The 24,280-nt window shown below is 39.5% G+C and overlaps 1 protein-coding gene across 4 annotated transcripts in view; it reads right to left on the bottom strand.

Annotated features, from left to right (window-relative positions):
• The window catches only part of ARHGEF10 (Rho guanine nucleotide exchange factor 10), a 132,061-nt gene that overhangs the window by 44,835 nt on the left and 62,946 nt on the right, over positions 1-24,280 (bottom strand). For all 4 annotated transcript variants that reach the window (XM_089531073.1, XM_089531075.1, XM_089531076.1 and 1 more), the window contains 8 exons: positions 21,292-21,369; positions 20,929-21,108; positions 20,164-20,280; positions 19,176-19,268; positions 18,515-18,685; positions 17,240-17,385; positions 13,525-13,697; positions 904-1,019 (listed from right to left, as the gene is read on the bottom strand). In XM_089531073.1, coding sequence (XP_089387199.1) covers positions 904-1,019; positions 13,525-13,697; positions 17,240-17,385; positions 18,515-18,685; positions 19,176-19,268; positions 20,164-20,280; positions 20,929-21,108; positions 21,292-21,369 — 1,074 coding nt within the window. The remainder of the gene's footprint in view (positions 1-903; positions 1,020-13,524; positions 13,698-17,239; positions 17,386-18,514; positions 18,686-19,175; positions 19,269-20,163; positions 20,281-20,928; positions 21,109-21,291; positions 21,370-24,280) is intronic.

Here is a 24,280-nt window from a genome sequence, read left to right as displayed (position 1 = left end):
AACACTTAAACCACTACATCACACAATCTCTAATTAATGCACTAATGTAAGGAAGCCTAAAGTAAGGGTGATACCAGCACACTCAGGTCCTTGTACACAGCTGTTTTTAAGAGGAGAGGAGGAATTTTAAGTGCCCAAGGACATGTGGGTGGGAGTGTGAGCCTTGCTGCTTGTACCATTTCCCTGTAATCCTTTTCCATATGGAGCCATGGTTCAGAGGGACAAAAGAGCAAAAGGTTTGTGGACAGATGGAAAGAGGTTCCTGCCCCATGATTTCCTTCAGGATATTAAGTTATAGCCTTCACTATAGATGGGATTAAGATTCTTGGCAGACCTGCACTGGATGACATTTATCCATCATGTGTTTGTGTCTGAAAAGACATACACACACAGAGTACAGCATTTAAGAAAAGTCTTTAACAGTGGTAACTAGAGCTTAAATTTTAAGCAGGGCTTGAATACTACCAAAGACATTATTTTGGTTGGTTAAGCCTTAAATGGAGGCTAGACAACAGAGTATTCTGTGTTATATATATTTGTGTGTGTGTGTGTATACACCACAAACACATATTAATTCTATGATCGTATTTTCTTCCCATGCAATTCTAAACACTTCTGTATCAATTTAGCAGCTACTGAGAAGGCCCTGTTAATATCACAGTGTAACTCAAACAACAGAGCAGCAGGGCAAAACAAGATGAGCAAGGCATTTATAATCTACTTACAACTCTAAAGTTAAACATTTAACGATAAACTAATTAGGGTCTGAACAGATTAAATGTGCTTGTTTGGACATGCACACTCATATGAAAGATCACTTTGAGTCATCAGAAAATTCAATAACCTCTAGACTGGAAGCAGAATTGAGAAGCAACTCAAGCATTATTTGTTATTATTTATTACCTGGTAGTTTCCTTTAAGAGTGCTTATCAGTTGACTGATTTGGCCAACTACATTCAAATCATGCAAGAGATTCTGCAAATCATGGTAAAGTTGTCCTGGTCCCATATAAAGCTTGTCTAAAAAACATAGAAAGTATACAGTCATATACACATGCAGCATAATGGTATGAACACAGCTAGTTCTGTGACCAAGGAAAGAACAGCATCCTATACTGTACTTAAAACTACAGCAAGTGTTTTGCTCATCCAAATTTGCTGCAAAATAGATCATTTAAGTTAAGCAAAGTATTTTTGGTTTCTTTCCAATTTGGAATCAACAGATATCCAATTTGTCCACCTACCTAGTTTCAACTATTTAAAATTGTTAAATGTCTTTACATTGTAAATTATCTATCTATCTATCTATCTATCTATCTATCTATCTATCTATCTAAGACGGGGTAGGCAACCTTTTTGAGCCGGGGGCCGGGTTGCTGTCCCTCAGACAACTCGGGGGGCCGAAGCCGGGGGGGTGGAGCTTCCACTCTCCGGGGGCGGGGCTGCATGCCGGGGGCAGAGCTTCCACTGAAGCCCCACGGGGAGGAGGAGGCATGTGCCTGCCCTCTCTTCCTCAGTCCCTTTCTGGCCAAACACCCCCAACCTGCATTCCAAAACACACACAACAGCACATTTGTGCATTTCACATGGATTTACTTAACGTGGCCTCTTGCATATTTCAGAGGCTTATTCCATAACCAAACCCCTTGAGTTTAACACTTAGCATGATTTAACATGGCTATGCATATTGAACATGTCAAGGTAGTTTCACCGTTCTTGCACCAAGTGTACTTCTCAGAAGTGTGTACTTGGTCAAGGGACTTTGGTTTTTCTTCATTGCGCATGAGTTTGTAAAAATCACAGCAATTTACATTGGCCTTGCCTCAGAGGCTTGCTGATATCAATATCACAATTAAAGAACCAAAAACACACAGAAAAGGCACTTTGGAAAGTCACACTCTCTTGGCTTCAGAAACAGTGCGTGCATGCCTCTGAAGCTGACTCATATCATCACCATCACCATCACCATCACCATCATCACCACCACCACCACCACCACCACATCGTCAAAGCAAGGGAGACTTGTTAGCATTAAAAGCACCCAAAACACACTTTGGAAGGTGACACTCTCTTGGCTTCTGAAACAGTGCCTGCATGCCTCTCAAGCTGACTCATCCTCTCCATGCGCCGCGCAGCCTGGGGGCAGGGCGGAGGAGGCAGAGGAGAAGGAGGTGGGCAGCACGGGGAGGCAGGGAGGGCAGCGCGGGGCCCTGTGGGGAGGCAGGGAGGGCAGCGCAGGGCCCCATGGGGAGGCAGGGAGGGCAGCGTGGGGCCCCGTGGGGGAGGCAGGGAGGGCGGCGCGGGGCCCCGCGGGGAGGCAGAGAGGGCGGCGCGGGGCCCCGCGGGGAGGCAGAGAGGGCGGCGCGGGGTCCCGCGGGGAGGCAGGGAGGGCGGCGCGGGGCCCCGTGGGGAGGCAGAGAGGGCGGCGCAGGGCTTCCCCCTTTGCCTCCTCTTCCTTCTCTTCCCCTTCCTGCATGGCCTGGGGGCGGGGCGGAGGAGGCAGAGGAGAAGGAGGTGGGCGGCGTGGGGCTTCCCCCTTTCTCTCCTCTGTCCCAGGCTACGCGGCCCTCCTCTCCCTCCCCTGCATGTTGGAGGAGGAGGAGGGCCGCTTGGCCTGGGGAGGAGGAAGTGGATGAGGCGGCAGTGGCGGCAGGACCGGGCTGGGGCCGGTCCTGCTGCCTCCGCGGGCCGCAACAGGCCCGCGGGCCGGGGGTTGCCAACCCCTGATCTAAGAGATTTCTGTTTCACCCCCAATACACAAGAGCTCCCAAGGCAATGAATAAACAAAAGCAATTAAAACAGTAAAAGATAAAAGATTTTGAAAACACATTAAAAACTTTAAGAAAAAACTTTTTAAAGCAAATGTAAAAGATAATTTTAAAACAGTTCTAAAAGAGCACTGTTGGTGGCCTGCCAGAAATGTATAAGAAAAGCAGCAAGTCATTATTAGATAGAGATTTTCACACTTGTGGCAATGCTACAGAGAAATCCCTGTGTGTTCATACCGACCTAAATTCACAAGGTGTTTGGACACACAACAGGACCTCCTCTGAAGATCTCAAATGCCTGATAGGTTTGTATGGGAGGAGGGAATCTTTCACATATCCTGGCCCCAAGCCATTTAAATCTTTGTAGGTCAATATCAGCAACCTGAATTGAGCTCAGAAGCAAATTTAAAACCAGTACTATTCTTTTGTTGATTTAACATTTTAATTTGATTTTATTGCATGCTGCCCTAAGATCTTTGGATTGGAAAGGGAAGGAATGTAAATATTTCAGTAAATAAATAAATAAATCTGTATTTGAACTAAATTAATAGCAGAAAGCCTGTCATGGATATTTAAAGGTTATAATCCTGCCATTTCTTAAACATCCTATCAAAATTAATACTGAATGAAATTACTCAACTGCAGTTATTCATGTCTAGCTTGGCCATAAGTCAGGGTGGGCAACACACAGCCACTACATGTGATAACAGCATCATTGATTTTTGACAAACCACACCATTAACATTTGGTAGCAAAAAAATAAAGCCTCCTCAAAGCATGCAGGAAACACTCACTTTAAGGATAATTTTGGCACTTTGCTACCCAAATTCAGTTTTTCTGGTTCTACTGAAATTTGGAAGCAACACGAACGGACCTTCAAATTTAATTAATTAGAGATTTGTTGGTTGGCTTCAGACTTTGTTGAACACTAGATAGAACTCATGAAATGGCAATAGAGCCAATAGGAAGGAAACCCTTCCTTCCTTACCAGTTTTCCTCTTCTAATATAAAACAAATAACATTTGGCTGCTTAATGAAAGAGAGAAGAACACTGTTTCCTAAAAGATGAAAAAAAATCTGAAACATTATCGTAAGTCACCAGTGAGCAGTGAATAAAATTTTGTGTCTCTTCTTTTCCCCATGGAGTGTCAGCTTGGAAGTAATACAAGTAATATATAGACCAATAACAACATTAGTTTTCACATATAATGGACAATATTTACTCATTCTTTCTAAGACATTGATGGAGGGGACATTTTGGAGGAATGTCTGACTATTTTCCTAGTTTTTAAATTATATTTTTGTAATGTAAAAACAAAACAAAACAAAAACAAATCAATATATTATTAAAATAGCTCAAAGCAACATTTTTTTCCAGAAAAAAAGCAATGGCAAAAATGCAATTTTAAAAAATGTTCCAAACTCAGTGGAGATTCAAATGCTCTCTCTCTCTGTGTTGTGTGCCTTCAAGTCATTTCTGTCTTATGGCGACCCTAAGGTGAACCCATCATGTGGTTTTCTTGGCAAGACTTGTTCAGAGGAAATATATAGGATAGAAAGAAGGACTAGGCTTAGATATGTACACTTATCTAAGATTATATTTCTAAAATACATTTCTTGAAATTGACATGTATAAAACGTACATTTGTGTGTAGCTTAAAGCAGTAAAATCTTCTGACTACTGAATGATAGATGGCGAATATTTATTTTTACAACCTTAGAGTGTGAAACTAGAATTCTACATGTACTGCGTAATTATGTAACTACCTTAGTTGCTGAACTAAGTAGTGTTTCCTGGCCCGGCCTTCCCAAAAACTTTATTTTACAATACAAAAAAAAAGTGTGACCGAAGACCTGCTTCTGATTGCTGCACTCTCACTGGCAGGCAGGAAGGGGGCGGGATTGTCATCCATCTGCATCCAAATCACCAGCAGAATGGATCTCTCCATGCAACTGATGCCTGATATAATATGTTTGGGGAGACAGGTACAATCATGGTAATAGTGCCACAATAATGACAAAGTTGGGACCATGAATATGGCTCTGTCATGAATGCCTAACTCCAGGTTACGTATCAGTACATCTGATCCTGAACTCCACTCCACTCTAACTACAACAACATCAAGTGTAGTGCTTTCCAACAAAAATTTAGAAGCTAGAGTTAGTGGTTTAAATTTTTCTGAGGGTACGATTGTTTCCAACACATCAGAGGTGGATGAGGCACTCAAGGCTGATGGTCCATACACAGACACCAAAAGGTGAGCAGTTATAAATAATGCCAACATGCATTTGTAGGTAACTGATAACCAGACAGTCACTGCCACCTCGATCGAGTGGGGCTGAAGCCCCGTGCGGCACAGCCGCAGCCCAAAGTCCCATCCCTTCCCAGCCTCCCGGCCAATCAGGAAGGCCACCGGCTGGAAGAAGGGGCAGGGTTTCTGGACGCAAAGCCTGCTGGGGCTTGTAGCCAGCCGGAAGTCTCATCCCTTCCTGGCCTCCCAGCCAATCAGGGAGGCCACTGGCTGGAAGAAGGAATGGGGCTTCTGGCAGCAAAGCCCACTGGGGCTTGCAGGCAGCCGGAAGACCCACCCCTTCCCAGGAAGGGAAACACTAGTGTATACTAAAATAGGTTCTAATTTGGTTCCAAAATTGCCCAAAGAGGACTATCTGAATGAGGCTGTGCTTCCCAGTGTAAGAATGGAAAATTAAACCCAACTTCTGAAAATGACATTTGCATTATTTTCAAGTGAAAACATGGGCTGGAGAAGACCCCCATATAAATTTCCTAAAAACACCACTGATTTTCTAAAAGGAAACCTGAGAAATATACAATGAAATACCTTGAAGAACATACAATATCTGTGGTAGACTAATCATCAAGTATATTAATCTTACCATAAATACTTAATCTGTGTGAATCATTCAAATCCACAGCTATTGCAGAAAGCAATGCAAATGAATATAGTGCAATCATCTGAAAACTATCCCAAGGAATCAATATGCCTCAATACCTAACCAGCTTCTAGACACTAGTTGGGAAACAACCCAGAAGCAGTATTACCATTACGCACAGCCTCAGATTTAGACCAATGAATAGAATAGCCAAAAAGGGCACCAGAACTATCGATTAATTTTCTCAACTCTGCTGCACATAAACATAATCACTGGCTATATAAGCAGCTTGGAAACCAAAACTGTGATACGCCAAAGAGAAGGGACAATGCTTAAGGACCAAAAAGCCTATGGCTGAAATTAAGTGGTTTGAAACTGACGTTTTGTCAAGATCTCACAACAGTCTTCCTGTTAATAGATATGACAATTAATGTTCACGTGCTAAATACAATAGATGCAATAGGAAGTGAAGATTTTCCTGACAACATGAAGTACTGAGATGAAACAAAAAGTCAATTGTACACTTGAAAGTGATGTCAGTTGTGAATAATACTGCGAAGCCTAGCAGGGCAAGATTTGACAAGGCAGCTATGATTCTTGTAAGGACAGGGATGCACGACTTGATTCCACCCACTTAGCCATCTGCTTATAATCAAACAACATACTGAAAAACACACAAATTCAGGGCTGCCTAGAATAGGGATGTGAAATGATATGTGAATGTGAAATTCCATTTTAAGCCATCAGCTACCTTGTTTAGTGTAATGTGCTATACATCCAAAAATAACTTTGCATGGGAAGATGAGGCAGCAGATATAAACTGTACAATATGAAATAGTGTGCACTTGCACAAAATACAGTCTAATATGATTTGAAGCCATAATTTAATCAACTGAAGTTCAGTGACAGATTAATATTTAAGAACATTAATATTGGAGGCGAGGAAATGTTTAAAATATATTTTAAACTTTTATACAAACACAACAGGCTGCTAAGTATATTGAGCAGCATACACACACCAACCTACATGTGTAAAAAACAATGTGGATACTTAAACAGACCAGCTTACATCATGCGGGAGTGAAGAAACTATGCAAACTGCCCTGGGCTTTAACAAAAGTCAGCACCAAAACAATACATGAAAGGGCTGCTTGTTAATTGTTAATGGTTGAGTATATCGACTGTAACTTGGAAATTTCACCTTTTACGTGACTACTCTCAATCCCACTTCATCCTACCCCAATCCTGGCACACATGCCAACCATCATGAAATGGTGGTAGAATTCAAAGGCAACACCATGTTAGTCTGGAAAATCAGTATGCAAAGTGATCCTGTAGTACCTTTGAGACTAACTGAAAGAAAGAAGTTGGTAGCATGAGAAGTAGGCTCAAGTCTACAAAAGCTCGTGCTACCAACTTCTTTCCTTCAGTTAATTTTGAAGGTGCTACAAGATCCCTTTTCATACTGAAAAGGATGATTCTAGGGACTGTCATCCAAAAAGCAACTTCTCCAAATTCTCATTTAGCCACTCTTTTCTGGTTAAATAATACCCCCCCCCCCAATTTATAAATAGGTTCTTTGTACTTCCCCATGCTTTCTCTTTCTCCCTTGCCCACCATGACTTCTATGTTGAAACACAACAGGTTAGTTACAAAATAATATATCAGCTTTTCACCTTCTTAAGCATCCTTGAAAAACATCCTTCTCTTATAAAGCCAGCTGCTGTATAAAAGCAACCCAAAATTCCTGCAGAGGCTTAGATAAAAGGGAAAAGCTTCCATATCAATTTAGATGTAGATCTCAGACTCCCTAGCTTTAAAGATTCATTATTAATGTCAAAGCCAGCCATAAAGCAAATGAGGTTTATTTTTAGCTCCTGCTGCTCTACAAACTTCCTGCACATTTTGTTATGTAACCGGGACCTCTTTACATCTGTACCACCCCCAACAATAGTATTTCATTTGTCTTTCACTATGGTTAGCCCCAGCACTGTTGATGTTTCCATAGCTACCCCTGAAATGTTCCCTCTCCCACCCACTCCCATAACAATGGACATGAACAAATAAATGGGATGCAGGGATTGAGATAAAATGAAGTTTTAGTAAATGTTTAGTGTGGTAAATCCAGTTAAACCTATAAAATATACTTCACAATAAGACTCAATTCTGACAGAAGCAAACATGACTAGGTAGTTGACAAACTTCAAATGAGAGAATACCTGAATTACAGATTAACATCTATACATGAGTAATTATATGCAAACATTTAAAATGAGTTTCAACAAATGATTTCCAGTCCCAAATCACGTTTGCATACTTCAATTTCACACAGTTCAGGGTATGCTTCTCGGTGTAGCAAGCATGATCTTTACATTAATCTATTCTTCCCAAGTAGCATGCTCTTCAAAACTCCTGGATTTGAGCAAAGTATAGCAACAATAACCTAAACACAGCTGTTATTTCCATCTAGTGTAGGATAACTGAATCATTGGGAATATTTAAGCCCTCCTCGCTTTAGGAGTAACAACTGCACTTAGGTCAAAGCATTTAAAGCAGATTTTCTAGGTGTAAATAATGCACTCCATATTGGAATGACCAGGTTGAAAGGCGCTATCTTCCACATATTATCACAAGGAGTATTATGCTTATGAAAATTAATCCTACCAAGCATATGCAGGTATACATAGCCTTTATGTAATTAGGTGGCACATGGAAATTGACTATTGGCCATGATAATCAAGCAGAAAACAGTTTCTGCAATACTCATGCAGGGAGGGCAATGAGGATAGAACATCTATTTCTGAAATTAGCTTGGACTGTCAAAAACCAAAGAGCAATGAAATGAGACACAGCTCTGAGATTACCATACACTGTACTATTATGCTTCAAAGTGCTGTACGTTCTGGAAACTGTGTAGAACAAGCATTATATTAGATTTCTTTCATTTTTAGAAAGCCGAGTAACTATCTTGAATGGTCATGCATGCAAAATAGTACAAAAATGTTGCATGTCCTGCCTAAGGTCAGAAAAGAAGCAGCTACTGTATATACTCAACTATTAGTCAACCTTATGTATAAGTTGAGGGCAGGGTTTGGGGCCAAAATGGTGGATTTTGATATGACCTGTGGATAGGTCAAGAGTAAAACTTAGGGACAGGTAACGACGGATGTAAAGGACGAAGCAAAGGAAAACGATGCCAAAGAACTTACAAAATTCCAGGAAACATAACTAAAGGCTGGACGGATGAGAGAGTAGAGAGTCAGTGCTTCGAAGACAGATTAAATTCTTTGTCCTTCACCATATACATATAAAATACAGTACTTACGCTGACCCTGGATAAGTCGACTCAGGCTTTTTGGGTCAATTTTTTAAGCTAAATATCTAGACTTGTACATGAGTATATACAGTATGTATCCTTGGTGCTTTAAACAATTTAGGTGGGATGTATTAAGAAGCAAAGTGAAACAAAACTACTTAATCTCTTATCATGCTAAACTACAACAGAGAACTTTACTGCATTGGCCCTGGAACAGGCCTGTAGCATTCCAAAAGGGAATGATCTGGGGACACTCGGCGGCGGGGAACGGATTTTACTGCACAGTGAGAACGCTGCCGCTGCACACCCCCATCCTGTTCTGGATGTGTTCCCCAGGGGTCTATTTCTGGGAACACTTCTCAAGCGTTCCCAAAAATCGCCCCCTTTGGGACGCATCTGGAATGGGATGGGGATGCTCGGTGGTGGCAGCAGCGTTCCTGCTGTGCGATAAAATCCGTTCCCCACTGCCAAGCGTCCCCAGAACGTTCCCTTTTGGAACGCTACAGACCCGTTCCAGGGCCAATGCAGTAAAGTTCAGAGGCTCTGTTAGATAAAAGGAAAAACTGGCATCATGTTATGTGGGCCTTCGGTGTTTATCAGTTGTCTGTCTTCTCTGTAGCATGAAGGAGTCTAACACATAACCCCAGTGGAAAATTGGACAAAATTTAATCTTCACTACAATATCTGTGTTAGTGCTATAAATGACCTTAGGAGTCCAAAGTTTAAATAACTCAAAGCAATAAATGTGAAGAATCAAGACAACAATTATATAGTTTGTATTTCCACAGGAAAATAAAGATGAAAAAGAGAAAAAGAAAACTAGCCTATTTGTGTTAAAAGGAAAGAAAGACTCCTGAGTTACGAACTGATTTTCACTTCATTCCCTTTTAAGCAGAAGAGGATTTAAAAGATTAAATCATGTTCAAAGCTAGTTAGGACAGCATTAATGTTTCCTAGAGATTGCATTTAAAAAGCAAATTCAAGCCAATTTCATCACAGTAATTCTTATTGTTCACCACTGGAATGCAGATAGACATCATATTATTACAGACTAGTTTTAAACTCTAGTCATTTTCATGGAAATCAAGTCAGCTACCACTGAGCACTAAGTGTGCAATCAGCTTCTTTAAAAGCTACTAAACCATAAAAAGCAATAATCCTCTCAGCCATAAGGATGATCCAGCATGAAGCTATAAGCGTCCACTATAGAAACTTTTATAAAAACTGTACATTAGCTTTCTGATGGATATCTGTGGGAAAGATATGTACAATTTAAACATCATACAGTTTATGTGTTTCTAAAATTTATACATTGTGTGATAAACTAAGAACGTCAAGTGGTTTATGTTAAAATACACATTATTCAGATATCTATCTAGCCCCACATGAGTCTTTTTGTGAAGTACTTAGTGTGCTGCCAGCCACATGGTGGGTAGTAATGTTGGGTAAAGTCCTCTGCAGGTGGTAACTAAAACAAAACAGAATTACCACTCTAGGAATGCCGTTACAGGGAAAAGGCTAATTGGACTACAAGTCCTCAAATCCCCCAGGCAGAAATGTCTAACCAATGCTGGCTAGGGATTCTGGGGGTTGTAATCCAAAACATAATTCCTCCATGCTCTGCGGAATACCACTTTTCCAGGGAGATTTTGTCTGCTTTTTTATAAAAACCTATAAGTCAGTATGAGTTGTGAGATCTTTAGGGAAACCCCTTCTCTCAGTCCTGACACCATCCCAGGTACATCTGGTAGGAACATGGGAGAAGTATAGTGGTCTTGGAACAAAACCCAGCAGATACCAAGCGCCCACTATACTTCTTGTTTTTCAATGGATATGTTTTTAAAACTCCTTATAATTTTATTGATAGTTTAACTGTATTTAAACTTTTATGTAGCTTTAGTGATGTGAACTTGTATCTATGAACTTTATTGCATAGCGTTATGATAACATTCAGTAATCCTATCCGTTCTTATATAGAGTGATGACATCACGGCATCGCGCCCCAGCTAAAGAAATGTGCATGTGCCATAACAGTATGATATGAGAACGCACTCAGCAAAAGCACCCATTCAAAGGTGGTGCTGTGCAATATAATATGTTCCCGATACGTTATCATCCCGTTATTACTTCTCTAATCCGATGAGTCCTGTTCCCAGATCATTCTGCCACAAAACGTTTTCAAAACTCAATGGGAACGTTACAGGTTCTGATGCAATAAAGTTCTGTATTTCTTTTAAATTTTATAAGCTACCTTGAAGCAGCGTGGTGTAATGGTTTGAGTGTTGGACTATGACTCTGGAGACCAGGTTTTGATTTCCCCCTTTCACCTATGAAACCCACTGGGAGGCCTTGGGCAAGTCACATCTTCTCAGCCTCAGGGGAAGGTAATGGCAAATCTCCTCTAAACAAATCTTGCCAAGAAAACACCATGACTTGAAGGTACACAACAACAACAAAGCTACCTTAAAGCCCTAGAACTGAAAAAAAAGTCAGGATATAAATAAATAAATGTTTTCTTGCTGAGCACTCTTCTTTTGGCTATTGGACAGAGGGCAGATGAAAGGTAATAAGAACTAACAAGATGCTGCAGAAAACAAGACAAGAAGCAGAATACTACCAGAAATTCAAAGGAAGGGCAACATCTGAAAGCTTCTCAGCCACCTTGAGTCTTGGTTTGGGGGGAAACTGGATATAAATAGTGTTGGTGGTAATGGTGATAGTGGTAGAGTGATGATGATGATGATGATGACTTGTAAAAGACAGCTGTATTACAACAGCTGCCCTTTACACACAAAGGATTATACAAGGTTTAGATGACTGGACTACTGGAAAGGAATATATAAACAAACAAATAATATAAACATAAACATACAGGATTTATATGTATGTACACACACACACGCATACACACACACACACACACACACACACACAGAGGTTGAGTTTACTTTATCTGGAATTCCAAAATGCAAAATACTCCAAAAATCAACCCTTTTTTGATGGGTGGCTGAGATAGTGATACCTTTGCTTTACAATGGTACACACTCTTTGTTTCATGCACAAAATTATTGAAAATATTAAATAAAATTACATTCAAGCTATGTGTATAAGGCATACATGACACATACATTAATTTTGTGTTAGATTGGGTCCCATCCCCCAAGATATTTCATTATGGATGCATAAGCAAATTGAGGTATTCCAAAATAAAATTTAAAAATCCCAAATCCAAAGCTTTTTGGATAAGGGCTATTCAACCTCTCTCTGTGTTTGTGTGCACACGCATGTGTGCCTGCATGCACATTACCAATGACATGATTAATGAAATAACAATAATTGTACATCTCTTCCACTATTAATTACATAGCTACAAACAATACCAAAACCAATCTGAGCTCTATTGTAGGGCTTCTTAATGTGTAGAGCTGTTATTTTTCTTTTCCCAGCATATCAAGGACCATATTTGTGTCCATTAGCAACAATTGTTTCTATCTTTCTTGGATACTCTCCAGGACTGCCCTGTGATGGCTCTTGGACCAGCACCACTGCTTTAGGTAGCATTAATAAATTAATTAATATTAATTAATTAATACCCACCCCCCTTTTGAGAGTCTGGGTGAATTCCTTGAGCATATATTCCTGTTAATTTCTATTATCCAACAACATTTACTTATAAAGAGCAAACCTGAGGTGAGTTTCAAAGGTTATTTCACAGTTGCTCTTTGGTGACTTTTAGTCAACTATAGTGTCAATTTCCAGTCTAGCAATATAAGTTGATTATTCCTTATTCAAAATGATTATCCAAAATGACCGGGACAAGAAATGTCTCAGATTTCAGATTTTGGAATATTTCCATATACATAATGAGATATTTGGTGATGGGACCCAAATCTAAACAAGACATTGATTTATACACCTTATGCACGTAGCCTGAAGGTAATTTTATTTAGTATTTTAAATAATTTTGTATGTGAGATAAAGTTTGTGTACATTGAACCATTACATTTGTGGCATCACATCAGTGCTCAAAAAGTTTTGGATTCTGGAGCATTTCGGATGCTCAACTTGTAGTATAACAACAGCAATAACACTTGCATTTCAATATCACTTTATAGTGCTAATCACTCTCTACGCGGTTTACAATGTGTTAGCCAATTGCCCCCAACAAACTGGGTACTCATTTTATCAAAGTACAAAAGGATGGAAGACTGAGTCAATGTGAAGCACTGCAGGACTGAACTCACAACATTTTGGCTGCAGTACCAGCAGTTTAACCATTGTGCCATCAGTGATTTTCACTCTACAGATGTTTGCTAACATGAGATCAGGCCTAGAATAACACACTTTCTGAATATTAAGAAGTGGGAAATCAAGATTTCTGTACATTAATATACAGTCCCACTCTATCCCCTATATCTATCCACAGACAGACAGACAGACAGACAGACAGACAGACAGATGTAATGCATAATAATGTCAATGTCTTATTAAGCACTTCAAAGCACAACAAGAATGTCATAGATACAGATAATTATTGCCTGAGACTTACTTGGCTTAGCATTAACAATAATATTCTCAGAGGAATGTTGTGAAGAGAATCTGCAGTTCTCATCTTGACTTTCACTGCTTCCATATTCTATGACATCTACATGTCCAAGAGGCACACTCCATTTTAGCAAGTACCTTTGGCTTTGCACAATGCCACTACTTTCATGAGAAGAACTGAAACAAAGTCACAACAAAATATTTTATTGTATGAGAGTCATCTTATCCATAATTAAAATTCACACAAAAACTTTGCACTTCATAGATGATTACTTTGCTTATATTTCTTTAGACTGCAGCCCTACCTAGGAGCAAGCCCCACTGAATTCCCTGGGACTTACTTCTGATCACACATGTAGATGACTGCACTTTTAATCACTGTTCTGCAGCTGTAAATCAAGGCATTATTCTTTCCCTTTAAAAACTTTTCTGATGATATTTCACAATTTAAGATGGTTCTCTAATAACAAAGTTTCCAAAGAAATGTTTCCCTTCCTCTAGTCAAAGGACAGCATGATATCATCCAAAAGGAAAAAGCAGTTTTGCAGTTTCCTTTTCCCTCTGTCTTCCATAGGACACAGTGATTTGAGGAAACACCTTGTGTAGCAATTCCCAGATCTTGGTCACAGATTGCCTTTATGTTTTTCATAGCCCTTTAGATATAAAGTATGCATACAATATATTTCCATATCAAAAATAACATTGGATGGGGGGGGGGGGGGGAGTGCCAACTGAAAAGGATAAAGCATACAAGCTGAGGATGGAGAAAAAAAATCTGTACAAGAGATAAAGGGGGAAAACAGCAAACAGAAATAAAGTCAGAAAATCATAATCTCCTTTGGATTATAGACATGTGGAAGGACTTTTAATTTCAGGAAGAGAAGATGAAGACATTTGGGGGACTGTGTGAAGTCAAAGGCTTTCACAGTCAGAATCTATAGTTTTTGTGGGGTTTTCAGAACTGGGGGAACTGCTTAGAAGTATAAACTATTTAGAAATTTATACCATAGGTTACATAAGATTCTTTTCTCCAAATGCCAATCACTATTGCTTGCTTTGGTTAACTTTTCTCCTGTTTGTATTTTAAACTGGCTAACAGAGATAAGCCTGTTTACTTCACAACAGTAGAGCCAAAGCACACATTACAGTTGCCATAGGAATGTTGCTTCCCTGTGGCAAGAGACCCATCCAGGCTACATTTGCAAATACATGCCGCCTACACCATCACTCAACCTCCTTTTCCAGATTCACAGCAGACAATGAACAGGGTTGAGAATTCACAGAATGGTGAACATGAAATGATATCACGCATAGCAAGTATTAACCAGAATTTGGAAACTCTGGTCTGAAAATCATAACTGGAGAGGTCATTTTCAGTACCACCATTTTGAGGTAACTGTGATATGTGATCTCTCTATGATTCTCAGTGGATTCTGCAAAAATAAACAAGGGAACTCAACTACTTTATTTGGAAAAGCCAACACTTACTAGCAACTGATCCCCAAAGTAAAGCTGGGAAGACTCACTCCCACATAACTACGCACAAAGTACTAGATAAGACGCTTCCATGGCAATACTCTGCTTTAAGCCGACAAAATCCAAATACTTTAGCATTCCTTATTTCTGCTCAACTCCTTCAAATATTCTGGATCATCTTGCATTTGTCTTTGATGATTTGGGTGGGATTCAAGAGCTAAGAGGGAAAAGCATTAATATTTCCCCTCTTTATTCCTTTTTTTTTTTACTTCCTTACATACAAGTGCACATTGTCTGTATCTATTGTTATTACAATGGAGGATGAAGATGAGTGTTTGTGAAGAAAAGAAGTCTCTAATGAAGCATATATTTTACTGCAGTTCTCTAAAAAAATGTATGATCATTAAGGAAAGACTTTGACTGAGAACAGTATCTCAGAACAACTTATTTGAGAGTAGAAAAATTAAAATAATAGATCGGGACTAAAAACACAGCAATGAGCATATTTACATTTCACAGACTTGCACAAATGTTCAGTTGCCTTTACACTGGGGAGGTTACTGGGGTCATATGCAGAAATTGGCTCAGTTTTAAACACACCCACCCAAGTTATCAGTTCAGACCTCAAGCAAGAATAAGCCTGTCCTTCTGCAAGCAGTCCACTGACCCAGGAGGAAGACAGGGGGAGAGGGAGAGAGGACAGAAGGAAGCAACAGGAAAAGAAGGGGGAAAGAGAGAGAAAGAAAGCATGCCCCTGCCCACCTTCAGTTCTGACTTCCTCTATCATTGACTTCCTCAACCACTAATATGTGGCCCCTGAGAGATTGTGACTGGAGGAATGTGACCTTGGATAGAGGAAAGGTTGCCCATTTCTGTTTCAGAAGACTTTAGCTTTTATCCTTCCTTGTATCTTTGTGGCAATATTATGAGATAAGGGTCCTGTATCAAGCACAACACATGAGTGCTATGTATACCAGACATGAGTTTGTATGCTTGCTTAGTCTTCTGCTTAGTTTAAAACTGGAAGTAGATGTTTCCAATCTCCTTGTATCTACAACAGAAAGCAGGTATCACACTTACCTTAAGACTCCCTGTTCTAGTACACAGAACACTAGCATTGCTTCCCAAAATATCAAGAAAACCCAGCCAAACTGTCATCTGAATGTGCTACAGTGCAGCCACTGATGGAGACACACAAAGAAAACTTTTTGTGACATACTTTAAAAGTCAGGGAAGGGAATTGTGCTGTCCTACAGATGTTCCTTGACTGCTACTCCCAGCAGCCAGAACTAGCATAGCCAATAATGAGAAATGCTGGGAGCTGTAGTTCAACAACATCTGGTTCTTGTTGTGTGCCTTCAACTCATTTCTGACTTATGGAGACCCTAAGTGAAACGTATCACACACTGTTTTCGTGGCAAGATTTATTCAGAGGAGGTTTGCCTTTGCCAGCCTCTGAGCCTGTGACTTGCCCATAGTCAGCTAGTGGTTTTCTACACCTGAGCCAGAATTAGAGCCCTGGTCTTCAAAGTGATAGTCCACTGCTCCAAGCACTACATGATGCTTCTCACCCATGCTCTAGGTTGAAAAAATGGGTTAAAAGACAAACTCTAGACTGCAATTACTGTACATAATTCCATCTGTTACCAGGATATCCTTTAACAGGACTTTAAAATGTATGTTGCACATGTGGCTAGGAGTTTGAAGTTGGAGAAGCAGTCATACTAAAACTCAAAGGGAATATTTCTGAGTAGAAAACAGGTATTATCTTTTGTATGTGCAGTCAGGTCTGTGTGCCTATTTGTACAGCCAAGCTAAATGTGTAAAATCTCTTACATATGTGAGTAAATAGTCAAAATATCTATACCAGAACTGCAACAATAAGTTGCATTTCCTGTCTTTGAAAACCATGTTACAATACTAATGAAATGAATAAAAGATATACTCCATTCCACGCTCTTTAAAAAAATCAAACTGGTCACAATAAGATAGGTCTAACCAGAAAACTGAGCCTTTTTCTGCTCTCCAGGAATTCAAGGGAAAGCCTCTCCCAGGCCACATAGGAGGTTGTTTTTTTTAACACCAGAGGTTGAACATGGGATCTTCTGAATGAAAAGCATAAGGTCTTTCTACTGAGCCAGTGTCCTGTCACACACAATGCAGTTACCTTAAGTGAATGCAAACCATTATGTTGAGCACTGTCACATTTTCTATCTCTTATCTCATTTTAACTAGAAACTTACCGGAGATTCACAGTAGCACACATTAGGACATCATTCAACATAAACACTCGCCGTTCTTTGGTTTTGATTATTTCTCCTTTGTCATTATAAACAGTTTCTAGCATATCATCACTTCTTATGAGGTATCTGTTCCCACTGCTGAGTAGCTGAAATTTTCAAGAAACAGATCACAGTAGTCAATACATAACATTCCTACACTTGTACTTCTATTGGTTTAAACACTTATGAATCAATACTATATACACAGTGCCTTTGTCAATGCTTTGCACATCTGGATCTCAAAAGAAGTTACTTTTTTGTTGCTAATGGGAGCTGAAATTTTATCACCTCTCTTTTATTACCTGTCTTTGTTTCCAGCCGTCACATGGTCAGTAATGGGAGTGCCGGCACTGAAATCCCTCAATGCCATCTTAACTGACAGCTAAAATAGAATGTAGGCCTGTGACTCAAAAATTGTCACAATTTTTCTCCTCTATGATTTTTTAACACCTTTGCTTAATGAAGAAACCAGTGAAGCTCTGAAAGCTTGCATGATGTATTTTATGCTTTGAAGTTGACCCAAAAAAGGTATTACTGCTTGTGGAGTTTGGATTTCCAAGATTTCCAACCAATCCTCAGAGGTTGGTTGCTCATGCCCCTTGATCATTTAGGGTGTCCCTTTCTATATCTTCTGCAGCTCTACAATTGTCCTATTTGATATTCTGTCTTTAAGATCTGTTCTTTGAAACAGAAAAGATAAGCAGGTGTTTGAGTATTTCCTAATGGGGGAAGTGATACCTATAATTTCTATATTGATGTAACTATGTTATGCTGGATTCAAAAGCCTTGAAAGATTTCTAAATTTTAAAATCTGCTTCCTAACAACAATAGAGGGAAATGTTAAGAGTTGCTATCCTACATGAGGAAACTTTTCCAAATGGGCAAAGGTATATGTTAGAAATATTCAGCAGGTGAAATGGTATAATGGTATTTGACTCTGCTGGGTACACAGAAGACCAATTTTATTATCACAGCCCTCAATGATATCATTACCATTTCCAAGCTACCTTTTAGGCAGAGGAACCAAAATATTATATTTCCCAACTTACAAATATTATATTTCCCAACTGTTGGAAAGTCTCATTTTGGAGCCAGAACTCTCAGATCGTTAGTTCTGCATATTCTAATACAAAACATAACAATTAAATGCTCACATCCTCACTATAGAAAGCCTTTGCTTCACTTCTATTTCCTCTACAAGAGAAACCAGGAAGGATGAAATGATGCTGTTCCAACCTTGTTTAGGTAACGCTCATTCATGGCTTTTGCTATTTGCTTTATTTCACAGCGTTGATCTGCATCCCTTTTCCTTTCATTTAATTTTTCTGCCAATGTTTCAAGCTCTGTGAGAGCCATCTGTAGAGGCAGCCTGTCAGGGTGGCCTTTAGTAGTGTTCTTCAACATATCCTAAAGTGACCAAAAGGGGAGGGGGGAGAATTAAAAAGCAGAATTGTCATAGTGTCAAAACAAGCATAATTCAAGATTTTTTTCCTTGGTTGTGATATACTTAGGAGTTAATCTCAATCCCTTTGTCACAGCACCACCATCACTATCCTTATCTCTAAAGACTACCAATATCATCCACTTAAAAATATGAGAAGCATGCCAAGTAAGAAATACAAAAAATACAAACAGATAATTATTTGAATGTAGAAATACAGCTTCATGGTACATTACATGACAGCAATATATATTTTAGTGCTCATTTAGTATTACCTGAAGACATATTAACTGGTCATCAAAGAAAAAAATAAGAAACAAATTATTTACCTCATAGCCATTGCAACCTTAATGTATATCAAAGCAGGGGTCCAAGGATTTATGAAAGAAAAAGAACTAAGAAAGAAAACAAACTTCAAAACAGTAAGTTATCCCCATTGAAAACATCATAACTTACCTGTAGCAGCAGAATGAACTGAGGAAAGCGTTGTATGGGTTTCATCATTAAGCCATAGAGAGTAATTCTATCAGGACTAGATTCTTGGCATTGCTGTAACGAGATAGTCTGAAGTGTATTATTAGGCACACTGATTTTTCTCATAAGGAACAGAGATTTTAATGTGGACTTTGGCCCCAAACTATATTCCTATCACTTGCTAAGCAATATTTCATAAATTGAAAAGATCAGAGAATCATAGTGTCAGGCAATGTGTTTCTGGTAAATTAGAATACTGTTAAACCCTTAGAATTTAGACAAGCATAGCTATATAGATGTTGCATTAGAATGGATACAAAATAATAAATACAATAAAGGGATATGACATTTTGAAAATTTATGTATACATATGTGCAAATAATAGTTTTATAATGTTTATTTTAAACAATTATACCCTGCTTTTAGCCTTAAGGAAGATCGGGATATTATATAGTGTACTATCTGGTATTTTTAACTGTAAGCCACTTTGGCTGTCTTTGTAATAGAGAAGCAGGATATAAGTAAAGCTTTTATTTTATTTTTTATTATTTATTAACAATTTAACATTGGCACTAAATCAGTAAAACATCGAAGGATATAGATCTTTAAACTAGATTCAATGATCATTCTGACAGGATATATTCAAATGAAAACAGTGAAATATTTGAAAACACAATAACTTTGGCACCACTGATGAAACTCAGTAAGCAGAAATCCAAATAAATTAATAAAGTGATGCAGTGGAAAACATCCTTCATAGTCCCTATACTCTCATTTCAGGTTGCCACATGTAGTCACTCAGCAATGCATTTTGAAATCTTGCTGTACAAACTCTGTTTCTGCAATCCCTGAAAATCAAGTGGCAAATGCACCTATATTCAAAATCTACACAGAATTAGATGTTTTGTTCAGTTAGAACACTCCCATTTTCCCCACCTTCTTAAGGAATTGCAAAGTAAAATGCACTGACCTTTAAAAACTCAAGGAAGGCAGGCTTCGTGGCACATGATTTCTTGAGAATTCCCACAGCGGTGCTAAAATTGTTTACATACTCACTGTAAGCATCAAGCACCATAGATTTCGAAAACTGAAATAATGTAAGAATACAATTAGAAGTTGTTCTAGATCCATGTACTTTGGCATTCAAAGTCAAGACAGTTTTCTCAGAGCATCTGGATCCTTTGTATGGATGGACCTCAGGCATTTGGAGAAAATGATATTTGCCATTGTTTCTGATACAATGCAGCTGTATCCCACCAAGTGTTAGAAGGGAGGTTTCCATAAGATTCTTGTGTTAATGTGCTTGTCAGGCAATTGAGAAGGAGGTGGCAGAATACATGGTCAATCAGGTAGAGACTGAGGGTGAGATGCTGGGACCCTATTTCACAGGGTAGTGGGGAACAACTCAGTTTGCCAAACTCAATTATAAGTTGATCAGACAGAAGTACAGTGCACCCTCGGCTTACGTGGGGGATCCGTTCTAGACCCCCCGCGTAAGCCGAATTCCGCGCATGCTCAAGCCCCATTTGCATGAATGGGGCTTGTGCATGTGGTGGCACAGCGGTGCACACGCACGCCCCATTCATGCGAATGGGACACGCCGCCCCTTGCGCCCCGTACACTCCCTACCAGCCTTGAGCGTATGCTCAAAGCTGCGTATAGGTCGCCCGCATATGACACGGGCTCACTGTAGCTATGGTTTAGCCAGCCTACACTGCTGATATTGTTTACATACCGATGCAACAAAGACATCTCCAATCATTTCAACAGAATCCCACTCAGAAACACGACTGGCCAATGCTATTTGAAACAATGAATGGCACTGAAGAATTTCCTTAATCCGATAGAAGACCATCTTTAATTTTCTCTCACTTAATAATTTGGGTTCCATTTCTGAAAGAGGCTTCTCATATTGCTGAAATTAAAAAAAAAAAGAGGACCATTTACTAGCTACTACAATAATAACTATTTTCTAATTAAAATACTTTCATGATAATAAATACTTTAGTAAAAATTAATCATACATTATGTTTCTTCATTTTTTTCTAATAAAAGAATTATCCATTGGTTCTCAAAGCTGTACAAAGGCCTGAAATACCTCTAGGATCCTTTTAAGAGCATCCACATAGTTTTTCTCACTGTCAACCACAGCACCTAAAATATATCTTCTCACCACCTGTTAAATAAAACACATACACAAAATCACACTTTAATCTTACAGTGATTAAGGTACATCTCTAATCAGTACATAAATGTAGTTAATGCTAACCAGATTTCTGATGTCCAACTTCACAATCTAACTAAAAGGAAATTACCACAGCTAAAGGGCCAGGAAGGTGAATTGACTTTATGCAGGAAAGAGGTGAAGAGGAGCAAGTGTTTTAACCTGTGGTTCTGATTATTCAACCAACAATTAATGGATGCTAATGGTATATGTGGACCACGACCCTGTAGAATAATTTGAAGCTGTCTCTGTGCGGTACACATATGAAATGACTTGGTCCTAGGAACAGAATCACAGATGCAAACTTTCAAAAAAGGAAAGGAAAGGAAATATTATTTCAAAGAAGGAGTACAAGAAGAAATCAGTGGAGCAATGACTCTCTCCCTCCCTAATTCTCCAGTATTTTGTGCTGCAACGTCTAAGTCAGATAATGGAAAACAACTATAAGCAAATCACATTACCAAAAAAATAAAAATAAAAATCAATCAGGTGGTTAATACACAATCCCTCTCTGACTCCAGGCACAAGACTGCAAGAACGACCTTACAGATTTATACAGCTTTAAAATGATAAAATGCATGATGGTTTCCTAATGAGCCACACATTTGTTCAATCACCCTAGTGCCTCCCCAAGGATATTTTTGATATTAGGTCTGCTGTTCTACTGTTAATTTGAAAAAGTCAATCTCACTCACTGCTCCTTTTGCACCAAGTCACCTTTTTCTGTACACCGCTTTGATCTTCTGGAAAAGCGTTATAGAAATAAAATTATTTATTATTATTATTATTATTATTGTTGTTGTTGTTGTTGTGAGCAGCAACTGAGCAGCTGGCTGTGCAGCGACTGAGAAGCTTTTTGCTTGTGCTGGTCTTGCAGCTAAGGCCGGCACAGGCAAGAGTCTTTTTGGTTGCTATTTTACTGGCTGCTCGATCGCTGCTCCCTTAGCACCCTGCCATTTTGGGAGCAGCAACTGAGCAGCTGGCTAAGCAGTGACCAAGAGGCCTCTCACTCACACCAGGCTTGTTGCAAAGGCCAGTGTGGACAAGAGGCCTCTTGGTTGCTTCTCATCCAGTTCCTCAGTTGCTGCTTCCAGGATGACCAGGTTTAAGGGAGAAGCTTCTCCCCAGAGAGGAGGGACTCTCAATCCTTCATTGGGGCAAAGAAAGGCACAGCCTGTCTATTTATAGGGGGTTTGCAGAGGCCGCATGCTCTGGACTGGGAAAGGGAGAAACTTTAACTACTGGAGCTGCTCCAAGACAAAGGACTCTTTCCAATAATTGAGCACAGATGCTCCTTTCCCAGATACATTATCATCATCATCATCTATTGTATTTATAACCCACTCTTTAGAAATGCTCTCAGAGTGGAACACATGTCTTCCCCACACAGCTTCAAGTGTCCACTCTCCCACAAAAATGATTTCTTCTGCTACTTCTTTTTTCACCCTGTCTGATGAAAGAAAGCAAGAATAGCAGTGTAACTCTAACCTGCTAGCTCCAGTCTGTCCCCAAATGGTGCTGCTTTGAGCCAAAGAAGTGATGCCCTGTGCACAAGCCTCACAAGAGTTTTCAAACTGCTACTACTAGCGAAAGATGTCAGTAAGGGAGTGAGCTCACACAGGCAGACAAAAAGCAGGAGACAGCACCAGAGAAAATGATCAGCGAGGCTATGTGGTGGTTTTTTTGAGGAACCTAAAAAAGTTTCATGCTATCCTCATCCCCACCATAGTGCTAAAATCTTCTGGTTCCCCTTGTCTGGCTTGCACACCAGTACTTTTACTGAAGCCCCCCTGACACCCCCTTTTTCCTTCATCAACCCCTACTGCCCCACTTTTCCCTTACCGCCCACCTGGAACCTTCCACCATCCCCAAGGGGGGCATACCAGCCACTTTGGGAATCACTGTTCCAAGAGCATGCCCACAGAGCTGATTCTGTAGCTTTAAGTGACACTAATTTGAACAAAAACAACAACAAACAATTGCATCAAGCAGAAATAGAGCAGAAATGTAGTCCTACGTGGCCAACCAGACTTGCTGTTTTTGCTGAGTTACAGTTTGTTCTTTCCACACGAAGGAGACAGATGGTGTTATCCATGCCCCAGAATAGGTGCTGGTACCTATTTTAGTCATTTTTAAAAAAATACTTAAGAATAAGAGGCATCATAGAGTTTGAAAAATTCCCAGCAGTGACATACTATAGCACAAATCTCATTTTTGTGAATGCAATTTCTATACATTCAGTACATTTGAAATAAAGAATTATACCCCATGTCATCCAAAATACAATGCATGTTCTTCCCCCACCACACCCCATACCCTCTATCTCTCACACACACCCCTCCCCACCACCTTTTATATATGGGTGAACAAAGACATCACAACTATATCAGCATCACCAAATTATCTTAACTGTTTCTACGTCTATGTACTAGAGAGATCAGAAGTAAGTTGAGAAAATAACAGATTTGACCATTCTGCTAGAGACAGGAGAAGGGAGGAATGGTGTAACATCCTTCCTGCCTTATCTCTATCAAAATTGGAAGCCAAGCTTTCACCTTCACCCCACACAAAATGTATTATTGCAGAGAAGAACATAGCTAGTATCTCTTGCTTTCATGCCCTAAAATCATGGTATTCACTGGGTTTGCATAAAATGAAAAGGAAATCTAAAGTGAGTCCAGGCATTGCTTTGTCATTCAATTTCTTGATTTCTCATTTCTTCAATAAAGAAAGAGAGTCATCATTGATGAAGCTTTGGGAGGCAGAGTGAAAGGAAGTTCCTTCCTCCCCAATTTATCCACCCTCTAATCTACCATATCTCCTCTTGTCCCAGCTTCATCACTCACACAGCAGGCATCTCGTC

Source organism: Sceloporus occidentalis, unplaced genomic scaffold, assembly GCF_023333645.1.
Source record: "Sceloporus occidentalis isolate IW3139 unplaced genomic scaffold, rSceOcc1.0.p SCAF_6, whole genome shotgun sequence".
NCBI classification, from domain to species: domain Eukaryota; kingdom Metazoa; phylum Chordata; class Lepidosauria; order Squamata; family Phrynosomatidae; genus Sceloporus; species Sceloporus occidentalis.
This window is presented reverse-complemented; position numbering and strand designations above follow the sequence as displayed.